The sequence below is a fragment of the Acomys minous genome (genome assembly GCF_964271855.1).
Source record: "Acomys minous genome assembly, chromosome: 1".
NCBI classification, from domain to species: domain Eukaryota; kingdom Metazoa; phylum Chordata; class Mammalia; order Rodentia; family Muridae; genus Acomys; species Acomys minous.
This window is the reverse complement of record NC_140483.1, coordinates 14,915,379-14,939,522: the sequence shown is the minus strand read 5'-3', so window position 1 is coordinate 14,939,522 and position 24,144 is coordinate 14,915,379. Positions and strand designations below refer to the sequence as shown.

General features: G+C 38.3%; 1 protein-coding gene across 14 annotated transcripts in view; it reads left to right on the top strand.

Moving 5' to 3' along the window:
- The window catches only part of CDC42BPA (CDC42 binding protein kinase alpha), a 207,647-nt gene that overhangs the window by 78,514 nt on the left and 104,989 nt on the right, over window positions 1-24,144 (top strand). For all 14 annotated transcript variants that reach the window (XM_084791680.1, XM_084791667.1, XM_084791676.1 and 11 more), the window contains exons 4-6: window positions 2,167-2,262; window positions 9,423-9,571; window positions 22,302-22,395. In XM_084791680.1, the coding sequence (XP_084647806.1) occupies window positions 2,167-2,262; window positions 9,423-9,571; window positions 22,302-22,395 (339 nt within the window). The remainder of the gene's footprint in view (window positions 1-2,166; window positions 2,263-9,422; window positions 9,572-22,301; window positions 22,396-24,144) is intronic.

Genomic DNA, 24,144 nt, shown 5'->3' with positions numbered 1-24,144 from the left:
ATGCTCCATCATACCACAAGGACACTTGCTCAACAATGTTCATAGCAGTTTATTTGTAATAGCCAGAAACTAAAAACAACCTAGATGCCCCTTAACCAAAGGATGGATAAAAGATTCTTCACTGTAGTACATCAACATAGGAATTCTTGTTGCTAATTATCCCAGTAGTTCATTAAGGATAAAATTTAAAGCACATATTACTGAATATAGAAAAATATAAAGGTATATAAAGTTAAATTGCTCTGGCGAGTAAATGCTTGGTTGAAATGTGAAAATTAGCCAGGCAGTGTTATGCCTGCCTTTAATTCCAGTACTCAGGAGGCAGAGACGGGGAGCTGAGGCCAGCCTGGTCTACACGGTGATTTCCAACATAGGCAGGGCTACACAGAGAAACCCTGTTTCAAAAAGCAAAAAATAAATAAATAAAAATTAGTTGGGAAAGTGAACAACTAAACTTAAGTTAGCCTTTCAGTGTTGGTAACTCCCTGGAACGTGTCGTGTTTGTGAGGTATTGTTCTGTTGAGCGGCAGCATGCCTTCTGGCTAGCCACGGATGGCTTTCAACTCGCGCTCTTCTTGTTTTCATGTCTTACGCACCATGATTGTCGGCCTGTGCTATCCTGTTTTGCTGTTGTTTTTTAGAGACCCAAACCATGTAGGGGATTTTTAAAAATTAAAATAAAAAACTCCATTTTCTTTAGATATGATTTTTTTTCCTTCAGAAAATGATTGAATTTCTGTAGCATGTTTACACCACCAGAGTATCCATTTCTCGTGGTTTAATACTGATGAGGAGCCTTTCTTAGTATAGCCACTGTTGACAACTTGGTTATTTCTTGAGGAAGCTGTTCTGTGCTTGTATGGGGGAAGTATCTTGGCTTCTCCTTCCTAGATACAAGTAGTATCTTTTCCAGTTGGCATAACCCACTGAGGACATAGTGCATTAAATGAAAGTCTGGAGAATGCCTTATATCTAGACCTAATACCTGTGCTTTAAGAAAGAATAGCCTAATAGTTAAATATTTGCAAATGTACCACATAATATCGGAGACTGTCTTTATAAAGTATGTATGTGTGTATGCACCAGTAGACCTGAGGGGTGGGGTGCGTGTGTGAGAGTGGAACAGAGTCAGATTGGGTAAGAAAATAATTGTTGAAGTTTAGTAATGGTACGTTGGGGGAAGGAATTTATGTAAGTTTGTATATGTTTGAAATGTTATAGTTTATTATATACATTTATCTTTGAAAACTTTTTTACTGAGCAATTGAGGGTAGATTAGAACTTACAGTTTAATTTGTTGTTTTGACTAAAGTATTCAGAGTTTTGGTTAGTTTGAAGTTGCCAATCAAGTGAAGCAGCGAGCACTTACTAGATTCTAGCTGGGTTGTCTTTAAAATGTTAGGTCACTGTCCTTGTATGATAAAGCCAGGAAAGGCCTTTCTTGGCTCTGTCATCCTTCTAAACCACACACTGAGGTCCGCTAAGCTTTCTAGCAGGACTCAGAGTTAAGTAGGTAACGTGATTGTATTTTCTTCTAAAGTGAATTGAAGCATAATGTCAGATTTTAGTAATGTGATAGACAATTAAAGTCACCATTTCAGATGGTTTTCATTTACTTGTTTTAGTGTTTTATCTGATATTGCCATTTAATTCCCGGCTTTGGCAATTCTGTTTGTCCAAGTAGGTCTCATGTGCATAAACGTGAGAATACTAGGGGCAATTGTGCAATAATTTGTTTCATGTATCGTGGCTACGTAATCTTCCTTATGGGTAGCCACTACCCACTGTAAGAGCGGAGGCTCTGGCCCTCGAGTAAAAAATGTGTAGCATGCACAGATCCCGAGTTCAGTCCTTAGCACTATAAAACACAATACAAAATTCAAAAGCACTTACTATGTCCATTTTTTAAAATGTCCTTAAAACTGGTGAAGTGGATATGGCAAACTTGGGCATTTATATCATCTGGTTAATAGGTTGGTCTGTGGTTAAGTTAAAAAATTCTGCGAATTTTTCTGTTTTGAACTATAGCAGTTCTAAAAAAAATTAAACTTTTAGACTGTTTAGAAACTGTGTCAAGGTGTTAGATACACATTTTGAGCAGTTGTTTGCATAGTGTTTTCTAGGTTTATATAACGTATTCTTTAAAACGTTTTCTTTCCCTTCCAGACAGCATGCTTTCGTGAAGAGCGGGATGTGCTGGTGAACGGCGACAGCAAGTGGATAACCACTCTGCACTACGCTTTCCAGGACGACAACAACTTAGTAAGAAGCGGTCTACTTTTGTGTCCTTCGTCTCTTGTTGGCCGAGTTTAGCATTATTTTTTAAAGTGTTACTTAAATGTAGATTTTTTTTTAAATAGAAAAATTACTGCATTTCACAAACTGTAAGTTGTGCTCTTGGTATGACAGGGTTTTTTTTTTTTTTTTTTTTTTTTTTTTTTTTTTTTGTCTGAGGAATTTGATGCTTTTTATTGAATTTGCTTATGCCTTTAAATAAGAAATCCCAAACTAAATCCAAACTCTTTCATTTCCTTCTGTTAAATTCTATAGGAGTGGGTTCAGGAGTTTTTCTTTTTATGACTCTCCCAATATATTTTATTAGTAATTTTCTGTTTCTTAAAACTTTATAATTTTTTCAAAGTGACCACATGCTACATTAAGTTGAGCCTCATTTATATTGACATCATGAACCACTTCATAAAAGCTTGGGAGAAACTTAGAGAAAACTCAAAATATCAGACTCTATATCACTTGAGTAAAAATAAGAATGAATAGAGAAACTAGAAACAAGGAAGTAAAAGTCATAGGATAAATAAGGCCAAGTTTGCTGCAGTGGGTGTGTAAATCTTGGGCTGCTATTTATAGTTCTTCAGTATTGGAGTCACTGTTATTTCCAGGTTTCTATCTTTAGGAAAGTATTTGTATCTTGAGATGCTGCTGTGTACCAGACTTGACAATTGAAATAGAGAAATCAGGGGCCAGTTTCTGTTTGTTCCTAAATATTTATGGACGTGTGCTCTCGGCTGTGCACTGTTCTGTGTGTCGGGAGAGAGAATTGCCAGGGAGAGATGAAAGTTCGCTTTTCTCAGTGTTCTTTTACATAGCGTCTAAGGAGTCTAAACCCAGATAAGTCACACAGGACAAGTGTTGAGATGATGAAACGCTGCCTTCATCCAGAGGGAAGACTCTTCCAAGTCAGATAGGAGGTAGCTAAATCACGAAGGGAAGAGAGATCCAAACGATGTAGAGTTGCAGCATGTCTATTACAGTCTTTGTTTTACTCTTCATGAAGTTGTATTGGAGCACAACACCTATTGACTCACTATATGTTATCTACAAACCACCAAGCCAGTTATAACTTGATAACGTTTTGAGTTCTTTGTACATTGCTGTACCATGACATTTAATTACTTTTTATTAATAATGCATACCTATCACATCAGAGTAATGAAAAAAGACTAGTCTTCAAATGCGCTTTAATACACAGGACAGTACAGCTTTAAATGGAGTAAATAGCAAAGCATTGTGTTTATTATGAAAGCACACCACACATCTGTGCTGATAGAATATAGTGCACACATGCATTGTCAGATGCTCCACACACTACCACGTTCTCAATTCACAGGAGAAATTTGACTGGAAAGTTGGAAAATTTAAAACAGAATACTTCAATATAACTTCTGAAAATTAAATGAAAATGGGTCTAAAGCCATATAGGTGATTCCTCAGACACTCATTTATTAGGTAAGAAAGGCATTGTTTCCACTTTAGATGAGGAACCAATGACAGAGTAAAGTGCTAACCCACCAAGTCCAGCCTGGCGAGCCAGTGACTTCTGTTTGGGTTAACTACAGTAGCAGAAATGGCTCAAAGACCACCATGCATCACATGTAGCATGTGGTTTGTAGTCAGAACTGCTTCTTAAAATGACAAGCAAAAGCTTTGCATGTGTTTACTGTTCAGTGTCAGAGTGAATGCAATGATATTTTACTTACATTTAGTTTATTAACATTTTAGGGGTGAACATATCAGGCATATATGATCTATGTAGACTTATATGTAAAATTCTTAAGAGTACATTGAATACACCAGGTATTTATTTACACTTAGAAAAATTATAGTATTTATCATGGTAGTTTTCAAAAGTAATAAAGGCTAAAATCCTTTCATTGTATTCTTTTCCACATAGATTTATCATTGAATTTGTACATTGCTTGAAATCTACATTTTTTTATAAATGTAGAAATAAATATTAAAAAGTAGTTTTAAATCATGAGTCCCCAGTATGAATGCTAGGAACAAAACCTCAGTCCTCTGCCAGAGCATCAAGTGCTCTTAATTGATGTGCCATCTCTGTCCAGCCTCCCAAACGCCAGATTTCAAAATGCAAAAATTTGCCAAAAAGTGTCAAAATGAGGAAAAACATGTCTGAGCTGCTGTTGGCATCGTGTCTTTTAGTCTGACTCGAATCATTTAGTCTGTTTTACACTCTTTGTGTCAGGCTTTAGATGGACATCTCTTCTTCAGTGACTTTCTCTGAGAGAAGCAATCTGTATATTATCAGTTATACTAGTCATGCTGGAAACAAGGAGCAGTGTTTGAAGAAGTAGCAAAATAAAAATTCTTGTCGTTTACAAGCGTCAGAATTCATAGTTGTTATTCACATCCATTCTTTTAAACATTTAAACTTTTTTAAAAAAATAAATGCAATGGGACCTGGAGGGATGGCTCAGTGGTTAAGAGCACTGTCTGCTCTTTCAGAGGTCCTGAGTTCAAGTCCCAAAATGACATGGTGGCTCACAACCATCTATACTGGAATCTGATGCTCTCTTCTGGCATTCAGGTGTACATGCAGATGGAGCACTCATACATAAAATAAATAAAATCTTTTTTAAAAATTAAAAAAAAGAAAAGAAATGCGGTGTGTAACTGAATGATAACTGCTGTGCCTAGCACGCGTGAGGCCCTAGACTGCATTCCCCCTGCACCACCCAAAACAAAACAAAAAGCCACCAATAAAACCTATTTTGGAGCTGAAGCAATGGCTTAGCAGTTAACAACACTTGCTATTGTTGCAAACAATAACACCACGTTGGGCAGCTCGCAGCTGCCTGCAACTCCAGCTCCAGGGGATATACCCTTTTTTTTTTTACCTGATGGGCACCTGGACATCTGTGGTGCACATATATACACTCGGCACATGTGCCCATACATATAAACAAACAAAGCAAATCTTTAAAAGGTATTAGAAAATAAAACAATTAAAAAATGTAGACAAATCTAGTTTTAGATACCAAAACAGAATTTGGGTTAAATATTTTTATTTTGCAAAATAACTCTTACCCATTCTTTTCAGTAGCCAAACATTTACAGTGCTATGTAACTCAAGAAAAATTTTGGCAGATAATTTGGATTTTTCATTTCCAACTTTCCTAGATATTACTATACACATAGTATGAAAAGTAGAGGGTTATATCAGCAGTGCCTTTTATGCGCTTAAGCAGAAGATACACAGTTTAATGGATGATACTAAGGTCTAAATAGAATTTTTTTTTCTTAAAAAACTCACTGTATTCAAAGCTGCTATGTCACACCGACACATGAAATCCATATGTCTGAATATTATGAGTCAGTGAAATTTATCTTTTCTCATATTTTTATTCATAATTTCTTGTTTGTTTTATGTTTGAGGGGAAAAGGAAATTGTTTAAGCTTTAATTTCTTGAATTAGCATTTATTTGTAAATTATTTTGAAGTAGGATCTTATTATATATCCAGACCTAAAATCACTGTGTAACTCAGGCTGGTCTTGACTCCTCAATGCTTTCCCCTCAGCCTCTTGGGTGTGGAATGGTGGTTTTATTTTATGCTTTCAGGTGTTTCAGTGTTGTTTCCTTGTAATATTATGTGGAGTTTGGGGTGGTAGTGGGGCTCGAACCTAGGACCTTGAGCATGTTAAAAACTGATTTGTGGATGTTATAGCCTGAACTTGCTACTACTTCCTTACATACTGGACTTTTTGTTTGTTTTTGGAGCAGGCTTCCACTATGTTAGCCTAGGCTTAAATTTATGATCCTCCTGCCTCAGCCTCTCCAAAGGTTTGTGGTTGTTGGTATGTTCCACCACCCCTGGCTGAAATGTTGCTTGTAATTGGCTTGCTCAGATCAGCAATGCTAGATAGAATACGTTTATTTATAGGCTGGCCTTTGACTGGCTGTGCAGCCTGAGCAGCACCTTGAACTTCTGGTCCTTCTGCTTCTACCTCCCAAGTGCTGGGGTTATGGTCGATTACGGGTCATCATGCCCAGTCTGTGCAGTGACAGGGACGGACTCCAGACCTCAGTGCATGCCAGGCAAGCACTTACGACCGATGTACAGCCTCAGATCCTTAATTAAAGTGACTTCCTACAGCACTGTGCTGTTGCTTCTTGCTCTCCCTGAAGCCTGCTCACACTTGGTGTCTTGCTGCTGCTTTGTTTTCATTTCTTGACGCTCTGGAAGTATTATTACTTGGCTAACGGCAACTGTAAATCTGTTGGTATTTTCAGCCTAAAATTTTGTTGGGTTGTTTGTCTTCTAAACAGTTGGGAAGTGATGTTCACTTTTAAGGCTATTTTCTTCTTTATCGGTTTTAGTACTGTTTCTTCTTCTTCTTCTTCTTCTTCTTCTTCTTCTTCTTCTTCTTCTTCTTCTTCTTCTTCTTCATTTAAATGAGTTTTTTTTTTTAAGTTTAACCATATTAGGTGATATTTTTAAGTTAGTTCATGAGTAAAAACCTGCCCTACCAGACACTTAGTTTTCCTAAGAAATTATTCAGAATGATTGAACAATATTGACAGAAACATAGGCAACCAGAGCAGAAGAGAGTGCCTGGAGACGGAGATGAGTATTTTGTATTTTGAAATTTGATGAAGGAACATCTCAACTGAATGAGAGAAAATAGTAGATTATTTAGCTATTCAGTTTAGATAATAGGCATTCCATCTATTAAAAAATAGTCTTTACATCCTGACAAATAAATATTAGACAAATCAGCAAGTCAAATTCAAAGGCAGGATTCTTTTTTTGTTCCCATGTTCCTGGCACTAGGGACTGAAGCCAGGGCCTTAACGCATGGTAGGTAAGTGCTCTGATACAAAACTAGGCCTCCAGCTCTTTACTTACTGTTTGACGCTTGCAGTGATCTTGCTGAGTAGCTGCTGAGGCTGCCTTGGACTTGAGCACTTCCTGCCTCAGCTACCCCACTAGCAGGGTTACGGACCTGGGTCACCAGACCTAGCTGGATTCTTTAAGAGCACAAAGCAGTTCTCTACATTTATTCCTGCCAGAATATTTAAGGTGCTTTGAGATTGATTGTTAATTTGTGTTTCTCCATAGACTGTAAATTCTCTGAAGGTATATTCTTCTTCATTTGTTGTACTTTCATTGCATGGTGTTACCACACAGTAGGTACTCTTAAAATTTGTTTATAGAATTGGTGAATTAATTTACTTGTTCTTCTGGTTCTGGATTCTATTTTCCATTGTTGTAGAAAGCTACTCATTTTATCATAAGCCTGTAACAGTAAATGCCACCGAGAGGCAGCGGTCTGAATTAGGATGCGTTGGTGGATAAGGATAGGAGTAGATGCCATCCAGAGTTAATAGTGATAGACCAAAAGGGCGGGGTGATTGACGCCAGTGTGGGGAATTAGGTACAAAGAGCGGTTTGTTTTCATCTGTTTTTCTCTGTAGAGTTTTGTGCAGTTTTCTCCCTTTCCCCCCAACTTGATGGATTCTGTCTTATTAGCAGCTAATTTACTTGTGAGAATAAAATAAAGGGAGACTATGAGCCCAGCTTAAGAGGCTTGCATATTCATGAGGTTGTATTTGTGTTTATCTTGGAAGATATTCAGTAAAGCACATTGAAAGTTTGGGAGGAAATGGACTTGGAGTTTAAGTAAGAGCTGTGTGTGAGTTAAAGGTTCTTGCAAGGTAGATGACAACCTGGAAAACCTCATTTTGAATAAAATTGGATAATAATTTTTAAAGGAATTCGGTGTTGTATCTTTGGATATTTTGAGACTCTGGCTTAACAAGAATTGAGGCTCTTTCAAGGGAGAAGCCCTCCGTGAAGGGCCTGCCACCTCTGTAGCCCTCCGTGAAGGGCCTGCCACCTCTGTAGCCCTCCGTGAAGGGCCTTCCATCTCTGTAGCCCACGGGTCGGTGCATCCTTGGTGCTTGATACATGATAATCCCAAGTGATACTCAATAAATATGTACTAAGAAATGAGTTATGTTGTATGATTTTTCTTACATAAATTTTAGAGTCTATTTTAATTGTACTTTTTTGTTTCTTAAAATCTCTTACTTGCTACAGTTCTCATTGAACTTCTTTTAAGTTAAGAGATAGAAGTTTCTTCTCCACATCTGTCTCCATTCCTTGCAACCTGATAATGTTATAGAATTTCATTAGATTGAATTAACTTGTTAATAAGCTTCAGGCTAGACTTAGTTAAATATTAGGCCTAATAAATACAGCCAGTAAGCCATAGACCAGGGCTTGAAATACAGTATTCCTGATTTTCAAGGTTTTAAGTCTATAAAATTAATTTCTTTGACACACATTTCCTATGTTCAAAAATTTCATGTATCATAATGGAAGAATTTTAAAGCCAAATTTAAATCATAATGTCAACTCAGTGATATCCTAAAAATATTTTTATCTTGTAATAAAATTGTTGTTGGGCTGGAGAGATGCCTTAATGGTTAAGAGCAACTGCTGCTCTTGCAGAGGACCTGGTTTTTGTTCCCACCACCTCCTTGGTGGCTTATAACTGCCTGTAACTCCAGTTCCAAGGAATCCAGCACCCTTTTCTGACCTCCATAGGCACTTGGCACACATGTGGTACAAAGATATACGCAGGCACTCAAAATAAGTAAAATTTCAGAAAAAAATAAAATCATTGTAACACCAAGGCATGCCAAGTGGCACATATACATATGGGTATGTATAAGTAATATATATTTGGAAAACAATCTGGAATGTAACAAAATCTATCACATCATCTGCCATCTAACTCAGCTTGGTGAGCATTCTGATATATACCTCGCCCTCTTCTTAGGTATATACTTCTGTGTATGTATATTTGAGAAAAATCCATTCTGGAAGTGAACGATACTGTCATTTACTTGACCAAGGACAAAAACAGCAGAAACTGTAATCCTGTCTTCCATACTAAGTTTTAAAATTTTGTTTCATTGCCTATGAAATTTAGAAGTCTTACTAGTATTACTGATAACTAGCTTACCTACTTAAATGTTAGTTAGCCACACAATTAACCTCTATAAGTATTCATCCTAATCCTATTTGACCCTGGGTTGCAATAAGTCCACTAATTTTGCCCTAATTACTTATTGAGTGTATTTGATTTTTGTTCGCAGTACCTGGTTATGGATTACTATGTTGGTGGGGACTTACTTACTCTGCTCAGCAAGTTTGAAGACAGACTGCCTGAAGATATGGCCCGGTTTTACTTGGCAGAAATGGTGATAGCAATCGACTCCGTCCATCAGCTCCACTATGTCCACAGGTGAGTCAGGCAGTCTCAGTCCATTGGCTGCTGTGATGTTATATCTAGATCCAGCTCTGTTGCTACCAAATTATTACTGGTGGTCTTAGTTACACCTCATCGCAAACACACTTTATTTTGAGATTGTTTTGGGTTTGTATTTTTACTGCTACTATTCATCTGCATTACTGAAGTGATGTGTCTGCTTGTATGTCCATGTACATAAATGCTATCTACACATGCCCACTTCCAGTCAGCATTTTTTTGTGGAAAACTTTGAACACACTCATGACTGAATTTACATGTAGTGTCCTTCCCAAATGGAGTATGCAGTAGTCAATTTCCTAATAGTGGCTTTTATATACTGATATTAGTTAGAATTCTAGGCCAAAAGTTATAGACTTGTTATATGTTTTGTTTTTCTCAAGAACAGACTTGTACTGAGGAGATAGCAAAGGTGAGGGCCTGAGTTTGATTCCCAACACCATGTAAAGGCTGGACACACGGCATGTACCTGCTGGGGCAGAGGATTGCAGGTCCATAGAGATAGGTGGCTGACCATTCAATTGCTCAGAAAAGGCAGAGAGTGATTGAGGAAGATGCCCCAAATTTACCTCTGGTCTCCCATGCAAATGTACCCACATGTACACAGTATACACACACACACACACACACACACACACACACACACACACACAAAGACTTTGAAGGATTACATAGATATAAAAAAGATAATTTTTGTTTAAAAGACACTAACACTTTTGATGCTTATGGCATAATCTTATTGTATACTATTTGGCAGGTAAATAATTACTCATTTAAACTGTTTTCTACATGAGCTGCATACACCTGCATTTGTATCACTTGAGAAGTAGAGGTAGGCGGTTCTGGAGTTTAAGCCCAGCTTTTGTTGTGGAATGAGTTGGATCAACCTGGGCTACATGAGACATTATCTCAGAACAAAACGAAACAAAATGAAAAACTAAAATGTTTTTTCTATGAATGTTCATTATGTCATATACCATTTATCACTGGATTAGATACAAAGTAGTTTTTATACAGGATTTTAAAAAGTATAACAAAATATTGAAGAACATTTAATGGTTTAAATAAAGGAGCATCTTTGTTTGCCGCCGGCTGTAAAGAGCAAGGAAGCTTCTGCAGTGTTATGGCTGGTGCCAGGCTCATAGCTGAGATTGGGAGCCATAGAAGGCTTCTGTGACAGCCTCTCTCCCCCAACCACTACCCCCACCCCACCCCCCAAAAGAAACTGTCTAGACAGGAAGCCATTGGAAGGGAACTCTTAACCGTGATAAGGATGTGAAGTGTAGCCCTTCACAGTTGATGGCTTCTGGCGAGGGTTAGGGTGAGGACTGGATCTGTTATTTTTAAGGGAGTTTGACCATGCTCCAGTGAGGATACTGGCAACACAAATCGAACGTTTTTCTTCTTCTTCTTCTTCTTTCGTTTTGGGGCAAGCTCATAAGGGTGTGAGATGTGGCTAGGAAGTGGGAAGTGAGTGGGATTGGCATGCATTATGAGAAAACTTCAAATAATCAATAAAACATTAAATTAAAAAGAAAAAAAGGAAGGAAAGGAAGGAAGGAAGGAAGGAGGATCTCATCAAATCACCAGGGGTTGTTGCTGGGCAGTGCAAAGTATGAGGAAGAGGAAGATGCTAAGAATAGTAGGTAAGGGGCTACTGCTATGTTAGAAAGAAACCATCATAATTTTGAAAGTTGGGCTTCATTCATTCATTCATTCGTTCATTCATTTATTTTGAAGCAAGATTTCACTGTGTGTATGTAATTAAGACTGGCCTGGAAACCAGTCCTCTTGCATCAGATTTCCTGGGATGCTAGGCATGTTCTACCAAAGCATGACCTTTAACATGAGACTAAGTATCATGTTACAGACTGTATACTATACCTTGGTATTTAATAAGTTACCATTCATTAAATTCACTCATGTTAGAGGCTTATCAATTTATATTTTCCCCTTGAATTGTAGCTACTCTCTTAAATCAGACACATGGTGAAAGTGGAGGAAATACTATCTCTTTTTGAGGAGCTACTTGAAGCTAGAACTAATGATGGAATTGAATGAGAGTAAAAGCAGAATTTAAAAAAAATTGTAAAAACCAGATTCCTAAACATTATGGAGATGTATAGTGAACAGTAGCTAAACAAATGACTCAGAAAGACCTGTTAGAAGAAGGTGTGTCCACATGAGAACAAAGATGCTTCAAAAATTAAAATACTTTAGCTAAGGGAGAAGGGCCAAAGAAAGCAAGTTATATACAGGGAAAAACCTTTAAGGTTTGCTGGGGTGTGTGTGTGTGTGTGTGTGTGTGTGTGTGTGTGTGTGTGTGTGTGTGTGTGTGTGTGTGTGTGTGTGTGTGTGTGTGTGTGTGTGTGTGTGTGTGTGTGTGTTTTATAGGGGAAAGTGCATATGTGTTACTGGTTATGAGGGTGTGGGTGTCAGGGGACTGCCTTGGGTGTCATATATCAGGTGATTTGCCTTTTGTTTGTGATGGTCTCTTTCAGTGGGGCAGTGAGTTACACTAGCTGGCCAGCAAGCTTGCAGGAATCCTCCTGTCTCTGTCTCCGTCTCCTGTCTTCTAAGCACATGCCAGGGCTCCGGGCGTTTTATGTGGGTTCTAGAGATTGAATTTAAGTACTTGAGCTTGCAAAGCAAGGACTTTACTGACTTAGGCCTGTATTTTACTGTTTGGTTTTATTTTCTGTATGTGTGAGAATATGTACCTGCTGTGGCATGTGTATGGGAGGCGGAAGACAACTTGTGGGAGTTGGTTCTCTCTTCCTGCCATGTGGGCCCTGGGGATTGAGCTCAGGCTTAGGCTTTGTGGCAGGAGCCTTTATCTGCTGAGTCATCTCCCTGGCCCTCTTTTATCATTTTGGATGTTAAAGTCATTATTTTAATATATAGGAAATATATCCATCTTTTTCTGTGCTTGTAGCAAACTGGTTATTTCTTCCCCTTGTATTTATTAAGATACTACTTTGGCAGTTGTAAAATATTTTCTTTTCATTAATCTGTCAACTCAAGAGTTCAGACTTGCCATGAATGTGCTTTAATGCAGAGCTTGAAGCATGAGGGCCAGGCTTTTTTGATTTGCTGGTGATCAGTTTACATTTTAAGAGTACCCTTTCTTTTCAGACATCCTTGCTGAGCCAGAGAATTTTGGAGATTAGTTGGTGTTTAATGACATTAGCAGCATCATGTGGTCTGATTCAGGTTGTTAAAACTTTCTGCCAAATGTTGGGTCATGATAAAGTAAGTTCTGTGTTTAGGTTGGAAAAAACTCCAAGTTATTTCTAAACATGTTAACTAAAATCAGCAGAGATGTGCTGTTCATATTGTCAGCTACAATGCCATTTATCAAAGACACAGACTCTGACTGGAACAACAAAGGACAACAAGCTTGATCTGGTTAGAATGCTCTTTTAGTTATCATGGGCATTAGTTTTAGATGACAAGGAGGAAAGATCAGGAATTTTATGAAATCTTCTAATAGAATGTAAGTAATTTATATAGATGATGATAATGTTGATTTAGTGCCAGAATCTGAACAGCTGATACTGTGTGTAGGTCAATGACTAAAGTCTTACCCTGGCTTCTGTTCTTGTATTGTTTCCTAGGTTCTCATAGGCCAACAGTGGAGCACACTTGTCCTTCATACGAGGACCTTCTAGAAACTAGTTTGAGCTTATAGGCATATTTAGCCTTTTGTTTTGTTTTGTTAAATCTTGTTATTGAGGATAAAACTTAGGGCTTTGGGCATGTTGGGTAAATAAATGCTCCACCACTGAGGTACAGCACCAGGCAGCAGACTTTACACAGAAATATTGTTACATGATTATGAGCCAGGTGTGGTGGTGCACACCTGTAATCCCAGAACTCAGGGAGGCAGAGGCAGGGGGATCTCTATGAGTTCAAGGCCAGCCTAGTCTACAAAGTAAGTCCAGTACAGCCAAGCCTACACAGAGAAACCTTGTCTCAAAAAACCATTAAAAAAAAAGACAAGAAATATATGATTATGGCATAAACTGAGGAGTGGAAGAGCAAGTGGTTTATATGGGAAAGAAAAATAAAAAGTTTATTATTAAACTTTGCTATGACAAAGCTTTGTAACCAAAATGCATTAAATATTTATGATACCCAAAAATAAAATGTGAACAAGACAAACTTGCAGGTATAAATAGAGCATGCAGACATGTTAGAGGAATAGGCGATGCCATTGCAATGAAGTCTTCCTTTTAGTTTACTTGAAAATCAATCAGTACAAGAGCTTCTGGTGCTCATTAGCTGCTTTTAACTGAAACAGAAAAAACAAGGCCAAAAGGAAAGATAAGGTATTAATAGCTACAACAGACATTGTGCTAATTAGGAGAATTTATGTAAATCTTTTCAAATGGCTTTCAGTAATTGGAGTAGTGGCAGTATAGTTGTCATTTGAGACTGTTGTGACTGTGCTGTGAAGTGTTACATAAGAAGGCAACTGAAAGCCTCGTGGTCCTGAATGTCAAGTATCAGCATGAACGTGTGATTTTATCTTTGGCATTTTATAAAGATAAGATATATTTCATATCTTTATGTAAGAGAAAACTTGGCATGTTACCTCTGACTATGTCCCCACCCCCACCCCCCACTCCCCCACTGAAAAGGACTAGAAACAGTGGCCGTTCTACTAGTAGTGGCCGTTCCTTTGGACAGCTTGTGATTCTCACCTATTGTTGTGCCTGGGGGCTGGAGGGGATTCCGCGACCACACCAGAGGAGTTCCAGGAAGAGCCAGGGGGAAGCAGAGTTAGTGCATTTATTAAGTTGACTGGGGCTGGTAGGGGCTGCAGGGGCTGCATGGGGCTTAGGTGCCTTTACAGTAGAGGAGAGTGTGGGACCCTGTGGCTAAGTTACATTTTTAAAAACAATGTCATTTACAACAAAATCTAAAGTTTAAGTGTTGATGTTATTTTTATAAAACAGTGTTGTTTCTCTTAGTTTCTCTCTTAACCTGGCTATCGTACAGATAATTGAGACTCTTTTATATTTCTTTAAAAATAAGCTTCACAACACAATTTTGAGCAGTTTAAGTCTGTTCTTAGCCCTCTCTTATCCTGACTCCATCTTTGCCACAGTCCCCAAGGTACTTGTTTTTTAATTCTTTTGTTGCTCCAGCTGACTCTTTTTCATCTCATCCTGCACCTCAGCCTGTGCTTGAATCCCCCCCCCCCACTGAATCCTCCACTTCCTCTTCTAACTCCTCCTCCCCTGGCTGGCGCAAGTCCAGCACTGTTCTTCCCCCTGCTCTAAGCTCACTTGGCTCTCAGCTGCCTTATTGACATATCAGGGGAACAGTTGGAGAGCAGAGTTTATACACCAATTAAACAGGAAATTCTCAGAACAAGGCTTGCAAGCAGCTTACACAATACGCTGATGCCAACATTTAAGTAAGGGTTAAAAGTGAAAGAAGACATTAGCTGGAAAGATGGCTCAGTGGTTAAGAATGAGCACAGCTTTTGCAGACAATCTAAGGTCATTTCCTGGCGCCCATGTTGGTCAGCTCACTGTAACTCCAGTTCCATAGGATGTGACTCCCACTTTGGCTTCCATGTGTAATCACATGTGGACACCTGTGTGTGTGTATACACACATACACACACAAACACATGCATACACGTACCAAATAATTTCTTAGGTGCATGATTTACTTTACATATTTCTTATCCTACAGAAATTCCCTTTGTAAATAAAATTTTGAGGTGAGCTTAAGGTATACTGTAGATTTAAGGTTAAGAGAGGGAAGCTAGTATTAAAATTCAAGATTACAGCAATTGCCCCAAAGTAAGCACAGTTCATTTGCTGTTTTTAATATCTCTGAGATAACACGAATAACCAACCATCCAAGAGATAGCAGATATGTGACTTATGTGAAACACAGTGTGTATTATAGAAAAGGGATCATCAGACAATAAAACATTTCACATTAAAATTATGATAATATATTTAAAGAAAAGATATCAGAAATGTTAGAAAACAAAGTTGAGGAAATATCCTAGGAAATAGGGAAAAAACCCAAATACCCAGGCTGCTTGAGACATTGTCAGGGTTGTAGGATTGTAATAAGGCATCTAACAGGAGTTCCATGACCAAATGAATAATAATAATTTCTTTTACAGCTGAAGGACATGAAGTTCCAAATTTAAAGGGGACACTAAATGCTCACCCTGTGATAGAATGTAGACCCACTTCATTGCACACAAAATCCCAGGGGAGGGTACAGCTGAATGAGGCAAGCTCGTGTCGTCATCGTCATTATTACATTACAGTTCTTAGATGTATAAATTTTTAGAATATAATATATATTTTCCTATTTTCCAAATGTACTCCTATTTTCCAAACCAAAAACAAAACAAAACAAAACAAAAAACCCAAACCATTTAACTTATTGGTGGATTTCTGTATACTCTTATTTTCCCCTTATATAATTTGTTCCATATTCAAGGCGTAATTTGCAACTTTTATTAATCTTCTTTCCTTGATTTTAATAATATTAGATAATGCAGTTAATTTAGAGTAAAGCATATAGATCATAAGAAATAGATGAATCCTGTTTTAATAGGGTTTGTTGGGAGAAATATTCGATAATAAGTTGCATAGAAGTCTTTGTCTTTTGTCCCTTAGAATTTCATGAAGAATAAGTGTAATAAGAATAACCTTTTCCCGGGTTTTGGGCTGATATTATGTCCTTTCGTGTGGGTCTTTGGAGACAGTTGGCCAGTTATTCACTTGATACGTGAAAAATCCTTACCATTATGTATTCTCGAAAGACTTTGCAGCCGGAAGCTCAAAGGAGACATAATTTTATCAGTGTGGATTTTCCCCTTTACTATGGGCACAATAATAGTTTTGGCAAAATTAAGAGATAATTTTAATATTCAGTCCAGTTGTGTCAGAATGTCATATGTGGTATGTAAAGGAGAAGAATAGTATGATCAAAAAGTAAAAGTAAATATATTCCTTTAGAAGAGTGTCTTCCAAACCACGTGAACACTGCAAATGTAGGAGAGATTGGCATGATGCTTATGCAGAAGAGAAATGCCGGTCTTAGGCCTCAGTGCCAGGGCCTGGGCAGTGCTTAGCCGGAGTTAAAAGCTACCACTTTGTAGGTTAACTCATACCATTAAATTCACATTTCATTATTAGCAGGATAATATTTGTATAATCATGCTTCTGGCTCCCTGTCCATATATCATTGCATTTTAATGCTTTAAAAATATTTCCACGTTATAAAAATGTGTACTTTTATAAATACTGGTTTTGCTCTGTTTGGAAGTAATGCTGTTCTGAGTAGTCAAGTCTAGCCCATGGAGTGGCTGCAACATGATGCTGTTCTTTTTAAGCCCAATACTACTTACTTTTGCTTAATAAGGAAAGTTACTGCTTTTAAAAACTTTATAGAAAACTGATTAGATTCATATTCACATTAGAGTGACTGGGATAATGTAGGAATTTTACCTTTTCCAAGCACTTCTCTTGCTTTTCATGGACTGTGAAGGCTGTGACTAATTTTGTTTGTGCCTTTGCTTCCCTTTCCTTCATTTGTTGACAGTGCTTGGCATCTGGCTGGCTGGCTGCCACCTTATTTGTACAATGTCACTGACTCAGAGTTTATCTGAATGCCAGATGTCATTTTTGCTTCTTAGATCAGAAAACGTAATTTGTTGTCCTGTTGTTCCACTTCCCAGTGACTGGGTTCTCCAGGAGCGGACACGGAGTCAGTTTGTGTCATGAGGATGTTCCATAGGAATTAACTCCCCCGGCAGGGAGTTGGAGGACCAGGATGGGTGGAAAGAAGTTTGCAACTGAAAACCAAAGCTCCAGTCAGCCCTACTTACAGTTCTGGAGGATTTGTGGCCTTCTGAATCCTTGTTAATGTGGTCCAAAGTGTTTGCCCTCTGCCTTCCCACAGCAGTTATTTAGTTCATGTGGGCCATTGCGGGAAAGGGATGAGGGTTGGGAAGAGGCTGTCTGCAGCTCTGAAGGCGATAACATAGGAGTCAAAACATCATAGCATTCTTCATACTGTGTACAGAGTAAAGAAATAATTTATTTTATTAATTTATTCTTATTACATCTCAATGGTTATCCCATCCCTTGTATCGTCCCATTCCTCCCTCCCTCCCATTTTCCCCTTACTCCCCTCCCCTATGACTGTGCCTGAGGGGGACCTCCTCCCCCTTTATATGCTCATAGGGTATCAAGTCTCTTCTTGGTAGCCTGCTGTCCTTCCTCTGAGTGCCACCAGGTCTCCCCATCCAGGGGATGTGGTCAAATATGAGGCACCAGAGTACGTGTGAAAGTCATACCCCACTCTCCACTCAACTGTGGAGAATGTTCTGTCCGTTGGGTAGATCTTGGTAGAGATTTGAAGTTTACGGCCTGTATTGTCCTTGGCTGGAGCCATAGTTTGAGCGGGACCTCTGGGCCCAAATCTGCCTATCACAATGTTCTTCTTGTAGGGTTCTAGGACCCTCTGGATCCTTCTTCTTTGCTATTCTCCCATGCTTCTCTCATCTAGAGTCCCAATAGGATGTCCTCCCCTCTGTCCCACTTTCCTGGTAAGTGAAGATTTTCATGGGATATGCCCCTGGGGCTAGTATGCAGATATAAGTGAGTATATACCATTTGACTCTTTCTGCTTCTGGGTTAGCTCACTCATTATGATCATTTCTAGTTCAATCCATTTCTCCACAAATTTCGGGAATTCCTTGTTTTTAATAGCTGAGTAGTATTCCATAGTGTATATGTACCACAGTTTCTTTATCCATTCTTCTACTGAGGGACACTTAGGCTGTTTCCAGGTTCTAGCTATTATGAATAAGGCTGCTATGAACATGGTTGAGCAAATTTTCTTGTTGTGTGCTGGAGCATCTTCTGGGTATATTCCAAGGAGTGGAATAGCTGGGTCTTGAGGAAGCCCTATTCCCATTTTTCTGAGATAGCACCAGATAGATTTCCAAAGTGGCTGTACTAGTTTGCATTCCCACCAGCAGTGAAGGAGTGTTCCTCTCTCTCCACATCCTCGCAAGCATGTGGTGTCACTTGAATTTTTTATCTTAGCCATTCTGATGGGTGTAAGATGGAAGTAAAGAAATAATTTATACTGTAAAGTTGCTCCTCTCTCTTAGGCTTGCTCTGTAGCAGCTACCATATCTGGTCTCTTTAAAACTTTGTCTTTCTGTTATTGTCATGTGTCTGGTACCATGACGTCTTAATTTCAGATATTTTGGGACTTAGGAACTTCAGACAGTTTATAAGGACTCTTTCGGACTGGCTGAGGGTGTGACAGCTCTGCTTTCCCCTCAAGCGTGCTCTCAGTGATCCTACCACTGCTTAGAATGTGCAAATGCTGCTTATTGCTGAGACAGAATACTCTGCTTGTATAACTGCCTCTAGTTTTTACTTTTCTTTGCTAACACCTTCACTGTATTTTCCTTCCTTCCATACATCCAAATACTATATAACCACATTCCAGGAATTCACATAAATCAAATGATGGACTCACTGTGCTAGTTACTCATTGTTTTCAACCTTTTATACAACTATCATTCACTTCTTTTCTCTGCACTGGTTAGTGAATAATTGCTTTCCATTTCATAAAATTGTCATGCCACCTTTATCTTTTTCCTTACGTTGAAAATGAATTCTTCTCACATACTATACCCTGACTGTGCTTTCCTCTCCCTCTGCTCCTCCTAGTTTCTCCCCATCACCCCTCCCATCCAGGTCCACTCTGTTTCTGTTTCTCATTCGAAAATAAATGGTTTTCTAAGGGATAACAATAAAATAAATTGAGATAAAACTTACCTTATTTTCAATGTATTAATTATTTATTAAGTTGGGATTAAGTGTGAAGTGACTCTGATCACTTTGGATCCTTTGTATTTTATTGGTTAGCTGAGCGGTTTTGAACTAGAGTCTAGTTTCCAGTGTCTAATTTTTTTCCCCCTGTGCCAGGGATATAACCCAGGGATGTCTACCACTGATCCATAGCTCGAGACCAAAACATTGAATTAATTTACCTGTGTGTGTGTGCATGCGTGCGTGTGTGTACACTTATTTTGAATGCTAGGGATGGAATCTTGGGCCTTGTGAGGCAAAAAAACCTCTGTTCTTCTAACTGCCCCTTTGCTCATACGTTGGCTCTGTTTTCTTTCCTTCCTTATATACCAAATACTAGATCGTCACATTTCAAGTGGAAATAAATCAAATGATGTGTCATGCACGGGAGACCAGTGAGTCATGTGTACTCCTGAGCCACAAACTCAGCCCCCAAATGTGAATTTTAAAAGCTCAGCTAGACATCTTTCTGGGCCCTTTTGGTGGAGTGAGTTAGTGACAGGAATAATCAAGTGTGTGACTCAGCCCCTTGCACGTGCAGCGGCTTTGCTTCCATGGCTGTCTTAGAGCTGAGGATGCTGATGAACTTCCAGAGACACCGACCACCGCGACGTCTTTTCCCTTCCTACTTGGTTTCTGTCTTCTTGTCAAGTGGCCTATCTGAGGTTACAAGATATGCTGAGTAGGAAAAACTAGAATTTGTGGCTTTTGTAAAAAGAAAAATTAACACAAAAAATTAATGAAGTGGACCTTATGCTCCAGCCTGTAGCCCTGCACTTAGTCATCACTGATGTTACATCTTTTTTTCTCCTGAAGGAAATCATGTTTTATGTGAAGCTGCTCATTTTAGAGCTTTATATCAAGCTGGTGAGACTTGTCTGCTCTTTATTCTAGGAATTGTTCCTGACAGTAGAAAAGAAGAGGAATAACTAACAGGCAATCAAAGAATAAAGGAAAACAGAGACAATATATTTACTGAGAAATAGGGAAGTCATTGTTATGAAGTTGTAATCGAAAGCGATGTGTCAGTATTGTCAAAGCACAGGGCAGTTAAAAACTTTAAATATAACCGATAGGTTATTCCATGGACACAAATTAATAAAAGATGCAGCATAGTAATCTATGAGAATAAATAAAATATTTAATGTGACAAGTAATCAAGAAATAAGTACTGTGTGTTAATGGCAAGATTGACAAAGGCTAAAGTGATTGATGCTCCCTGTCATTATCACAGAATAAGAAACTGTGCACTTTTTCACTGTTGACTAAGTTGAGACTTTGTACTTGTGTATTTTTCTCCTGGCAATATTTGTCTGTTTTCCTCAAAAGCTTGATGTATTCTTGTCCAAATCATTTATGAATTTATCATAAGGGAATAACCTGGGATGTGATTTGTTTACATTTTGAGAACATTGATTACTGTCTTTTCCTTATGAAGATTGTTGTATAGGAGTGTCTATTGCAGTTCGCTTTTTAGTAGAAAGACTGGAGGTAATAGACCTCCCCAGCATACAGATACAGGGAGATTCTGGCAGGCACAATGATACGGTTAAATAAAATCACTAAATCTTATTAAAATTGTTTCGTTCAGAAGAAATGATTCTTTTCCATCCAGTTCCAGGCTTTGATTTTAGCTACTGAGAGGAAAGTGCTATTTATTATCATTGCAAGAAGCCTCTCTACTCCAGGCTGTCCAAGTGCAGGACAGTGTTGAATTAGGATTGTATGACATTATTAGGATAGTGGCTGCTCTGGGCAGCACAGGTCCTGGGTGCTGCAGACTCAGTGGGGACAAGAGTAGATAAATGTTAACCAAGCAGTAACACTGTTTAAAATTACAGTTGTGGTGGAGACCCTAAAGGTGGGTAGAGATTTATGAATTGAGATGTTTGCTTTCTGAGACATCAGGGAAGCCTTGTCTAAAGATTATTCTTTTTGTCCTGTGGCCCAGGTTGGCCATGGACTTCTGATTCTCCAGAGTGATGAGATAACAGGCAGTTAGTTCTAAAATGTACCTGTAAGCTATGGCTTGTGGAGATATCACAAGGGAAATTAAAAAAAAAAATATATATATATATATGTATATATATATATAATGAAGAGAAAATGAAAGTGTTCCATATCAGAATTTGTGAGACACAACTCCATAAACTGCTGCAGTAAAAGAAAATCTCTAGCCTTAAGTGAAAATATTGGAAAAGGAATGAGGTGAAAAGTGAATTAAGTCTCTAACTTGGGGAGCTAGGAAAGAAGGCAAAAACTAGCTTGAATAAGAAAAAGGTAAATGAAGTTAATTAAAACTAATGAAAAAATAGAAATAAGGGACGATAATAGGCAAATATTATATTTGAAAAATCAATAAAAACACAAAGACCTCATTAAAAGCCACTAGTTTAGTCACTGGTAAATTGTCAGTAAGATAGATACTTAGTTTGAATGTTGATACATAGTATAGACTATGGAGTCTAGAGGCAGATTGCCTGATGGTAAATCCTGACAGTGGCCTTGAGTAAGCTCAGAGTAGCTTAGCCTCCTTGTCTGTAGACAGGGTAAATGGCTGTACCCACCTGGGCAGCTGTGGATGGATTTCAAGCACTTAGGTGATATTACGGGATACAACGTTCTAAACAAGTTTTTACGGTTCTTTTGTTCGACACAGGGTTTTTCTATGTAGTCTGTAGACCAGGAACTTACTCTATAGACCAGGCTGGCCTTGATCTCAAAGATCTGCTCGCCTCTCAGAATTTTTTTTAAGAAGTTTAAGTTTTTCATGTAAAAACTATCTGATTATTTTCCAACTAAAACTTAAATATATTTATTTTTTTCAGAGACATTAAACCTGACAATATATTGATGGATATGAACGGACATATTCGTTTAGCAGATTTTGGTTCTTGTCTGAAGCTGATGGAAGATGGAACGGTAAGTAAACATGAATTATGAATTATTCTACTTAGGAGCATTTCCCTTGCCATGTCTTCTTTCTGTCCACCCAGCCATCCGTTTGTCTGTGCTCCACCTCCTTCTGCAAAGCATTGGACATACCTGCTCATAATAGGCTTGCTCATAGAGTCATTTCATCTGTTTGTGGCAGGTAGCTTGAGAATGGCGCTTTTGAGAGCCTTTTTGTCTTCTTTTTTAGCTGATAACTATTATTTTACTTAAAATGTTTCTAGGTTTTTAGGATTATGTTTCATAAAGGAAAAGAAAATATAACCTCATCCTCATTTGTACTTTTTCTGCTTATGTGGTTGTCCTAAGGGACACTATTCAGCCAGGGGATTTTCTTCTTTGCTTTTCAAGAAGACTCTAGGTAGCATTAGTTTTGTGTGTTCCCATTTGCTTGACTTTTGCTGATTAAATCCTTAAATTTTTGTTCCATTAAAGTGTATATCCTGTATGGTGTGTGGGTGCATGTGTGTATGTGTATGTGCTTGCATTTGGGTGTGAGAATGTAGGTGCTTGTAGAGGTCAGAGGACAACTAGGTCTTCGCTTTCCGCCTTGCTTAAGACAGGGTCTCTTGTCCAGCACTGTGCACATAGCCTCTGCGAGTTCTCTTGTCTTTGCCTCCCACATTACAGTAGAAGACTAAGATTATAGGCATGCTAGACCATGTCTGGCTTTACACGGCTTCTGGGGATTCAAACTTGGTCCTCACGCTTGCCTGGCAGGAGCTTTACCCACTGAACTATTTCCCCAACCATATTGCTTAAAGAAAATCCTTTTTTTTCCCCCTAATCTATTGTAGATACCCGAATGTATATCAATTTAATTGGCAGATTTTTTTTTTTGGCAGCAGGGGGCAGGGAGATTTTTGTATAATAAATTTCAAAGCCATGAATATGTCATATTCTTATTGACTAGTGTTTGACTCTGAAAATTTATCCTTAGGTGATTTTTGAAACTCATTATGTAACTTATGAAGTTGGCCATATTGAAAGGAATAATTGGTATTGAATTATCTTTCCTACTCTAAATGACTACAAAACAAAGCATGTAATTTAAAGCAACTTTTTTCAGGCAGTGGCCAGTGGTGGCACGTAACAGTCATTCCTGACAGAAACAAACTCCTGAGGTGTGCCAGGCTCCCAGCTGCCCAGAATAGCACTATTCCTGACTCTCCTGATGTGGCCAGAGTTAGAACAGAGCATAGCATTTACTCAGAGCGTGGGAGAAAGCACCCCAGTTGAGGTAGCTTTACCTGCTGGGATCTGAAAGACTTGATATTGGCCCTGTGCAAAAGTGGGGCTAGAGTCCCCCAAGTTGATTGTCAAATCTGGACCACCAGCACATTACATGTAGGTCATAGATGAGTGATACCCACCGGTTACTATCTGTAGCATCTTATTAGTTAATTTGCTGATACACTTCTGGTTTTACTTTTTCAGAAAGTAGTCCTGTCTTATATGAGGGCTCTGTTACATTTGTTGCTTTCATTGAAATTTACTTAGTAAATTCCTAACAAACATTTTTTTATGCATTTTATATTTGTTTGAAAAGGATACATTTTCTTCAACTTTTAGTGCCAGAGTTCTATACAAATCTGTAATATTAAACTGATTTTATATTCCTATGAGTTTTCTTTATTATTCATTGTTTAAAATCCTTAATATAGTAGTTTCCTTCATAATTATTAGTACTTTACACATCTTCTTCGTAGTATAGTATCT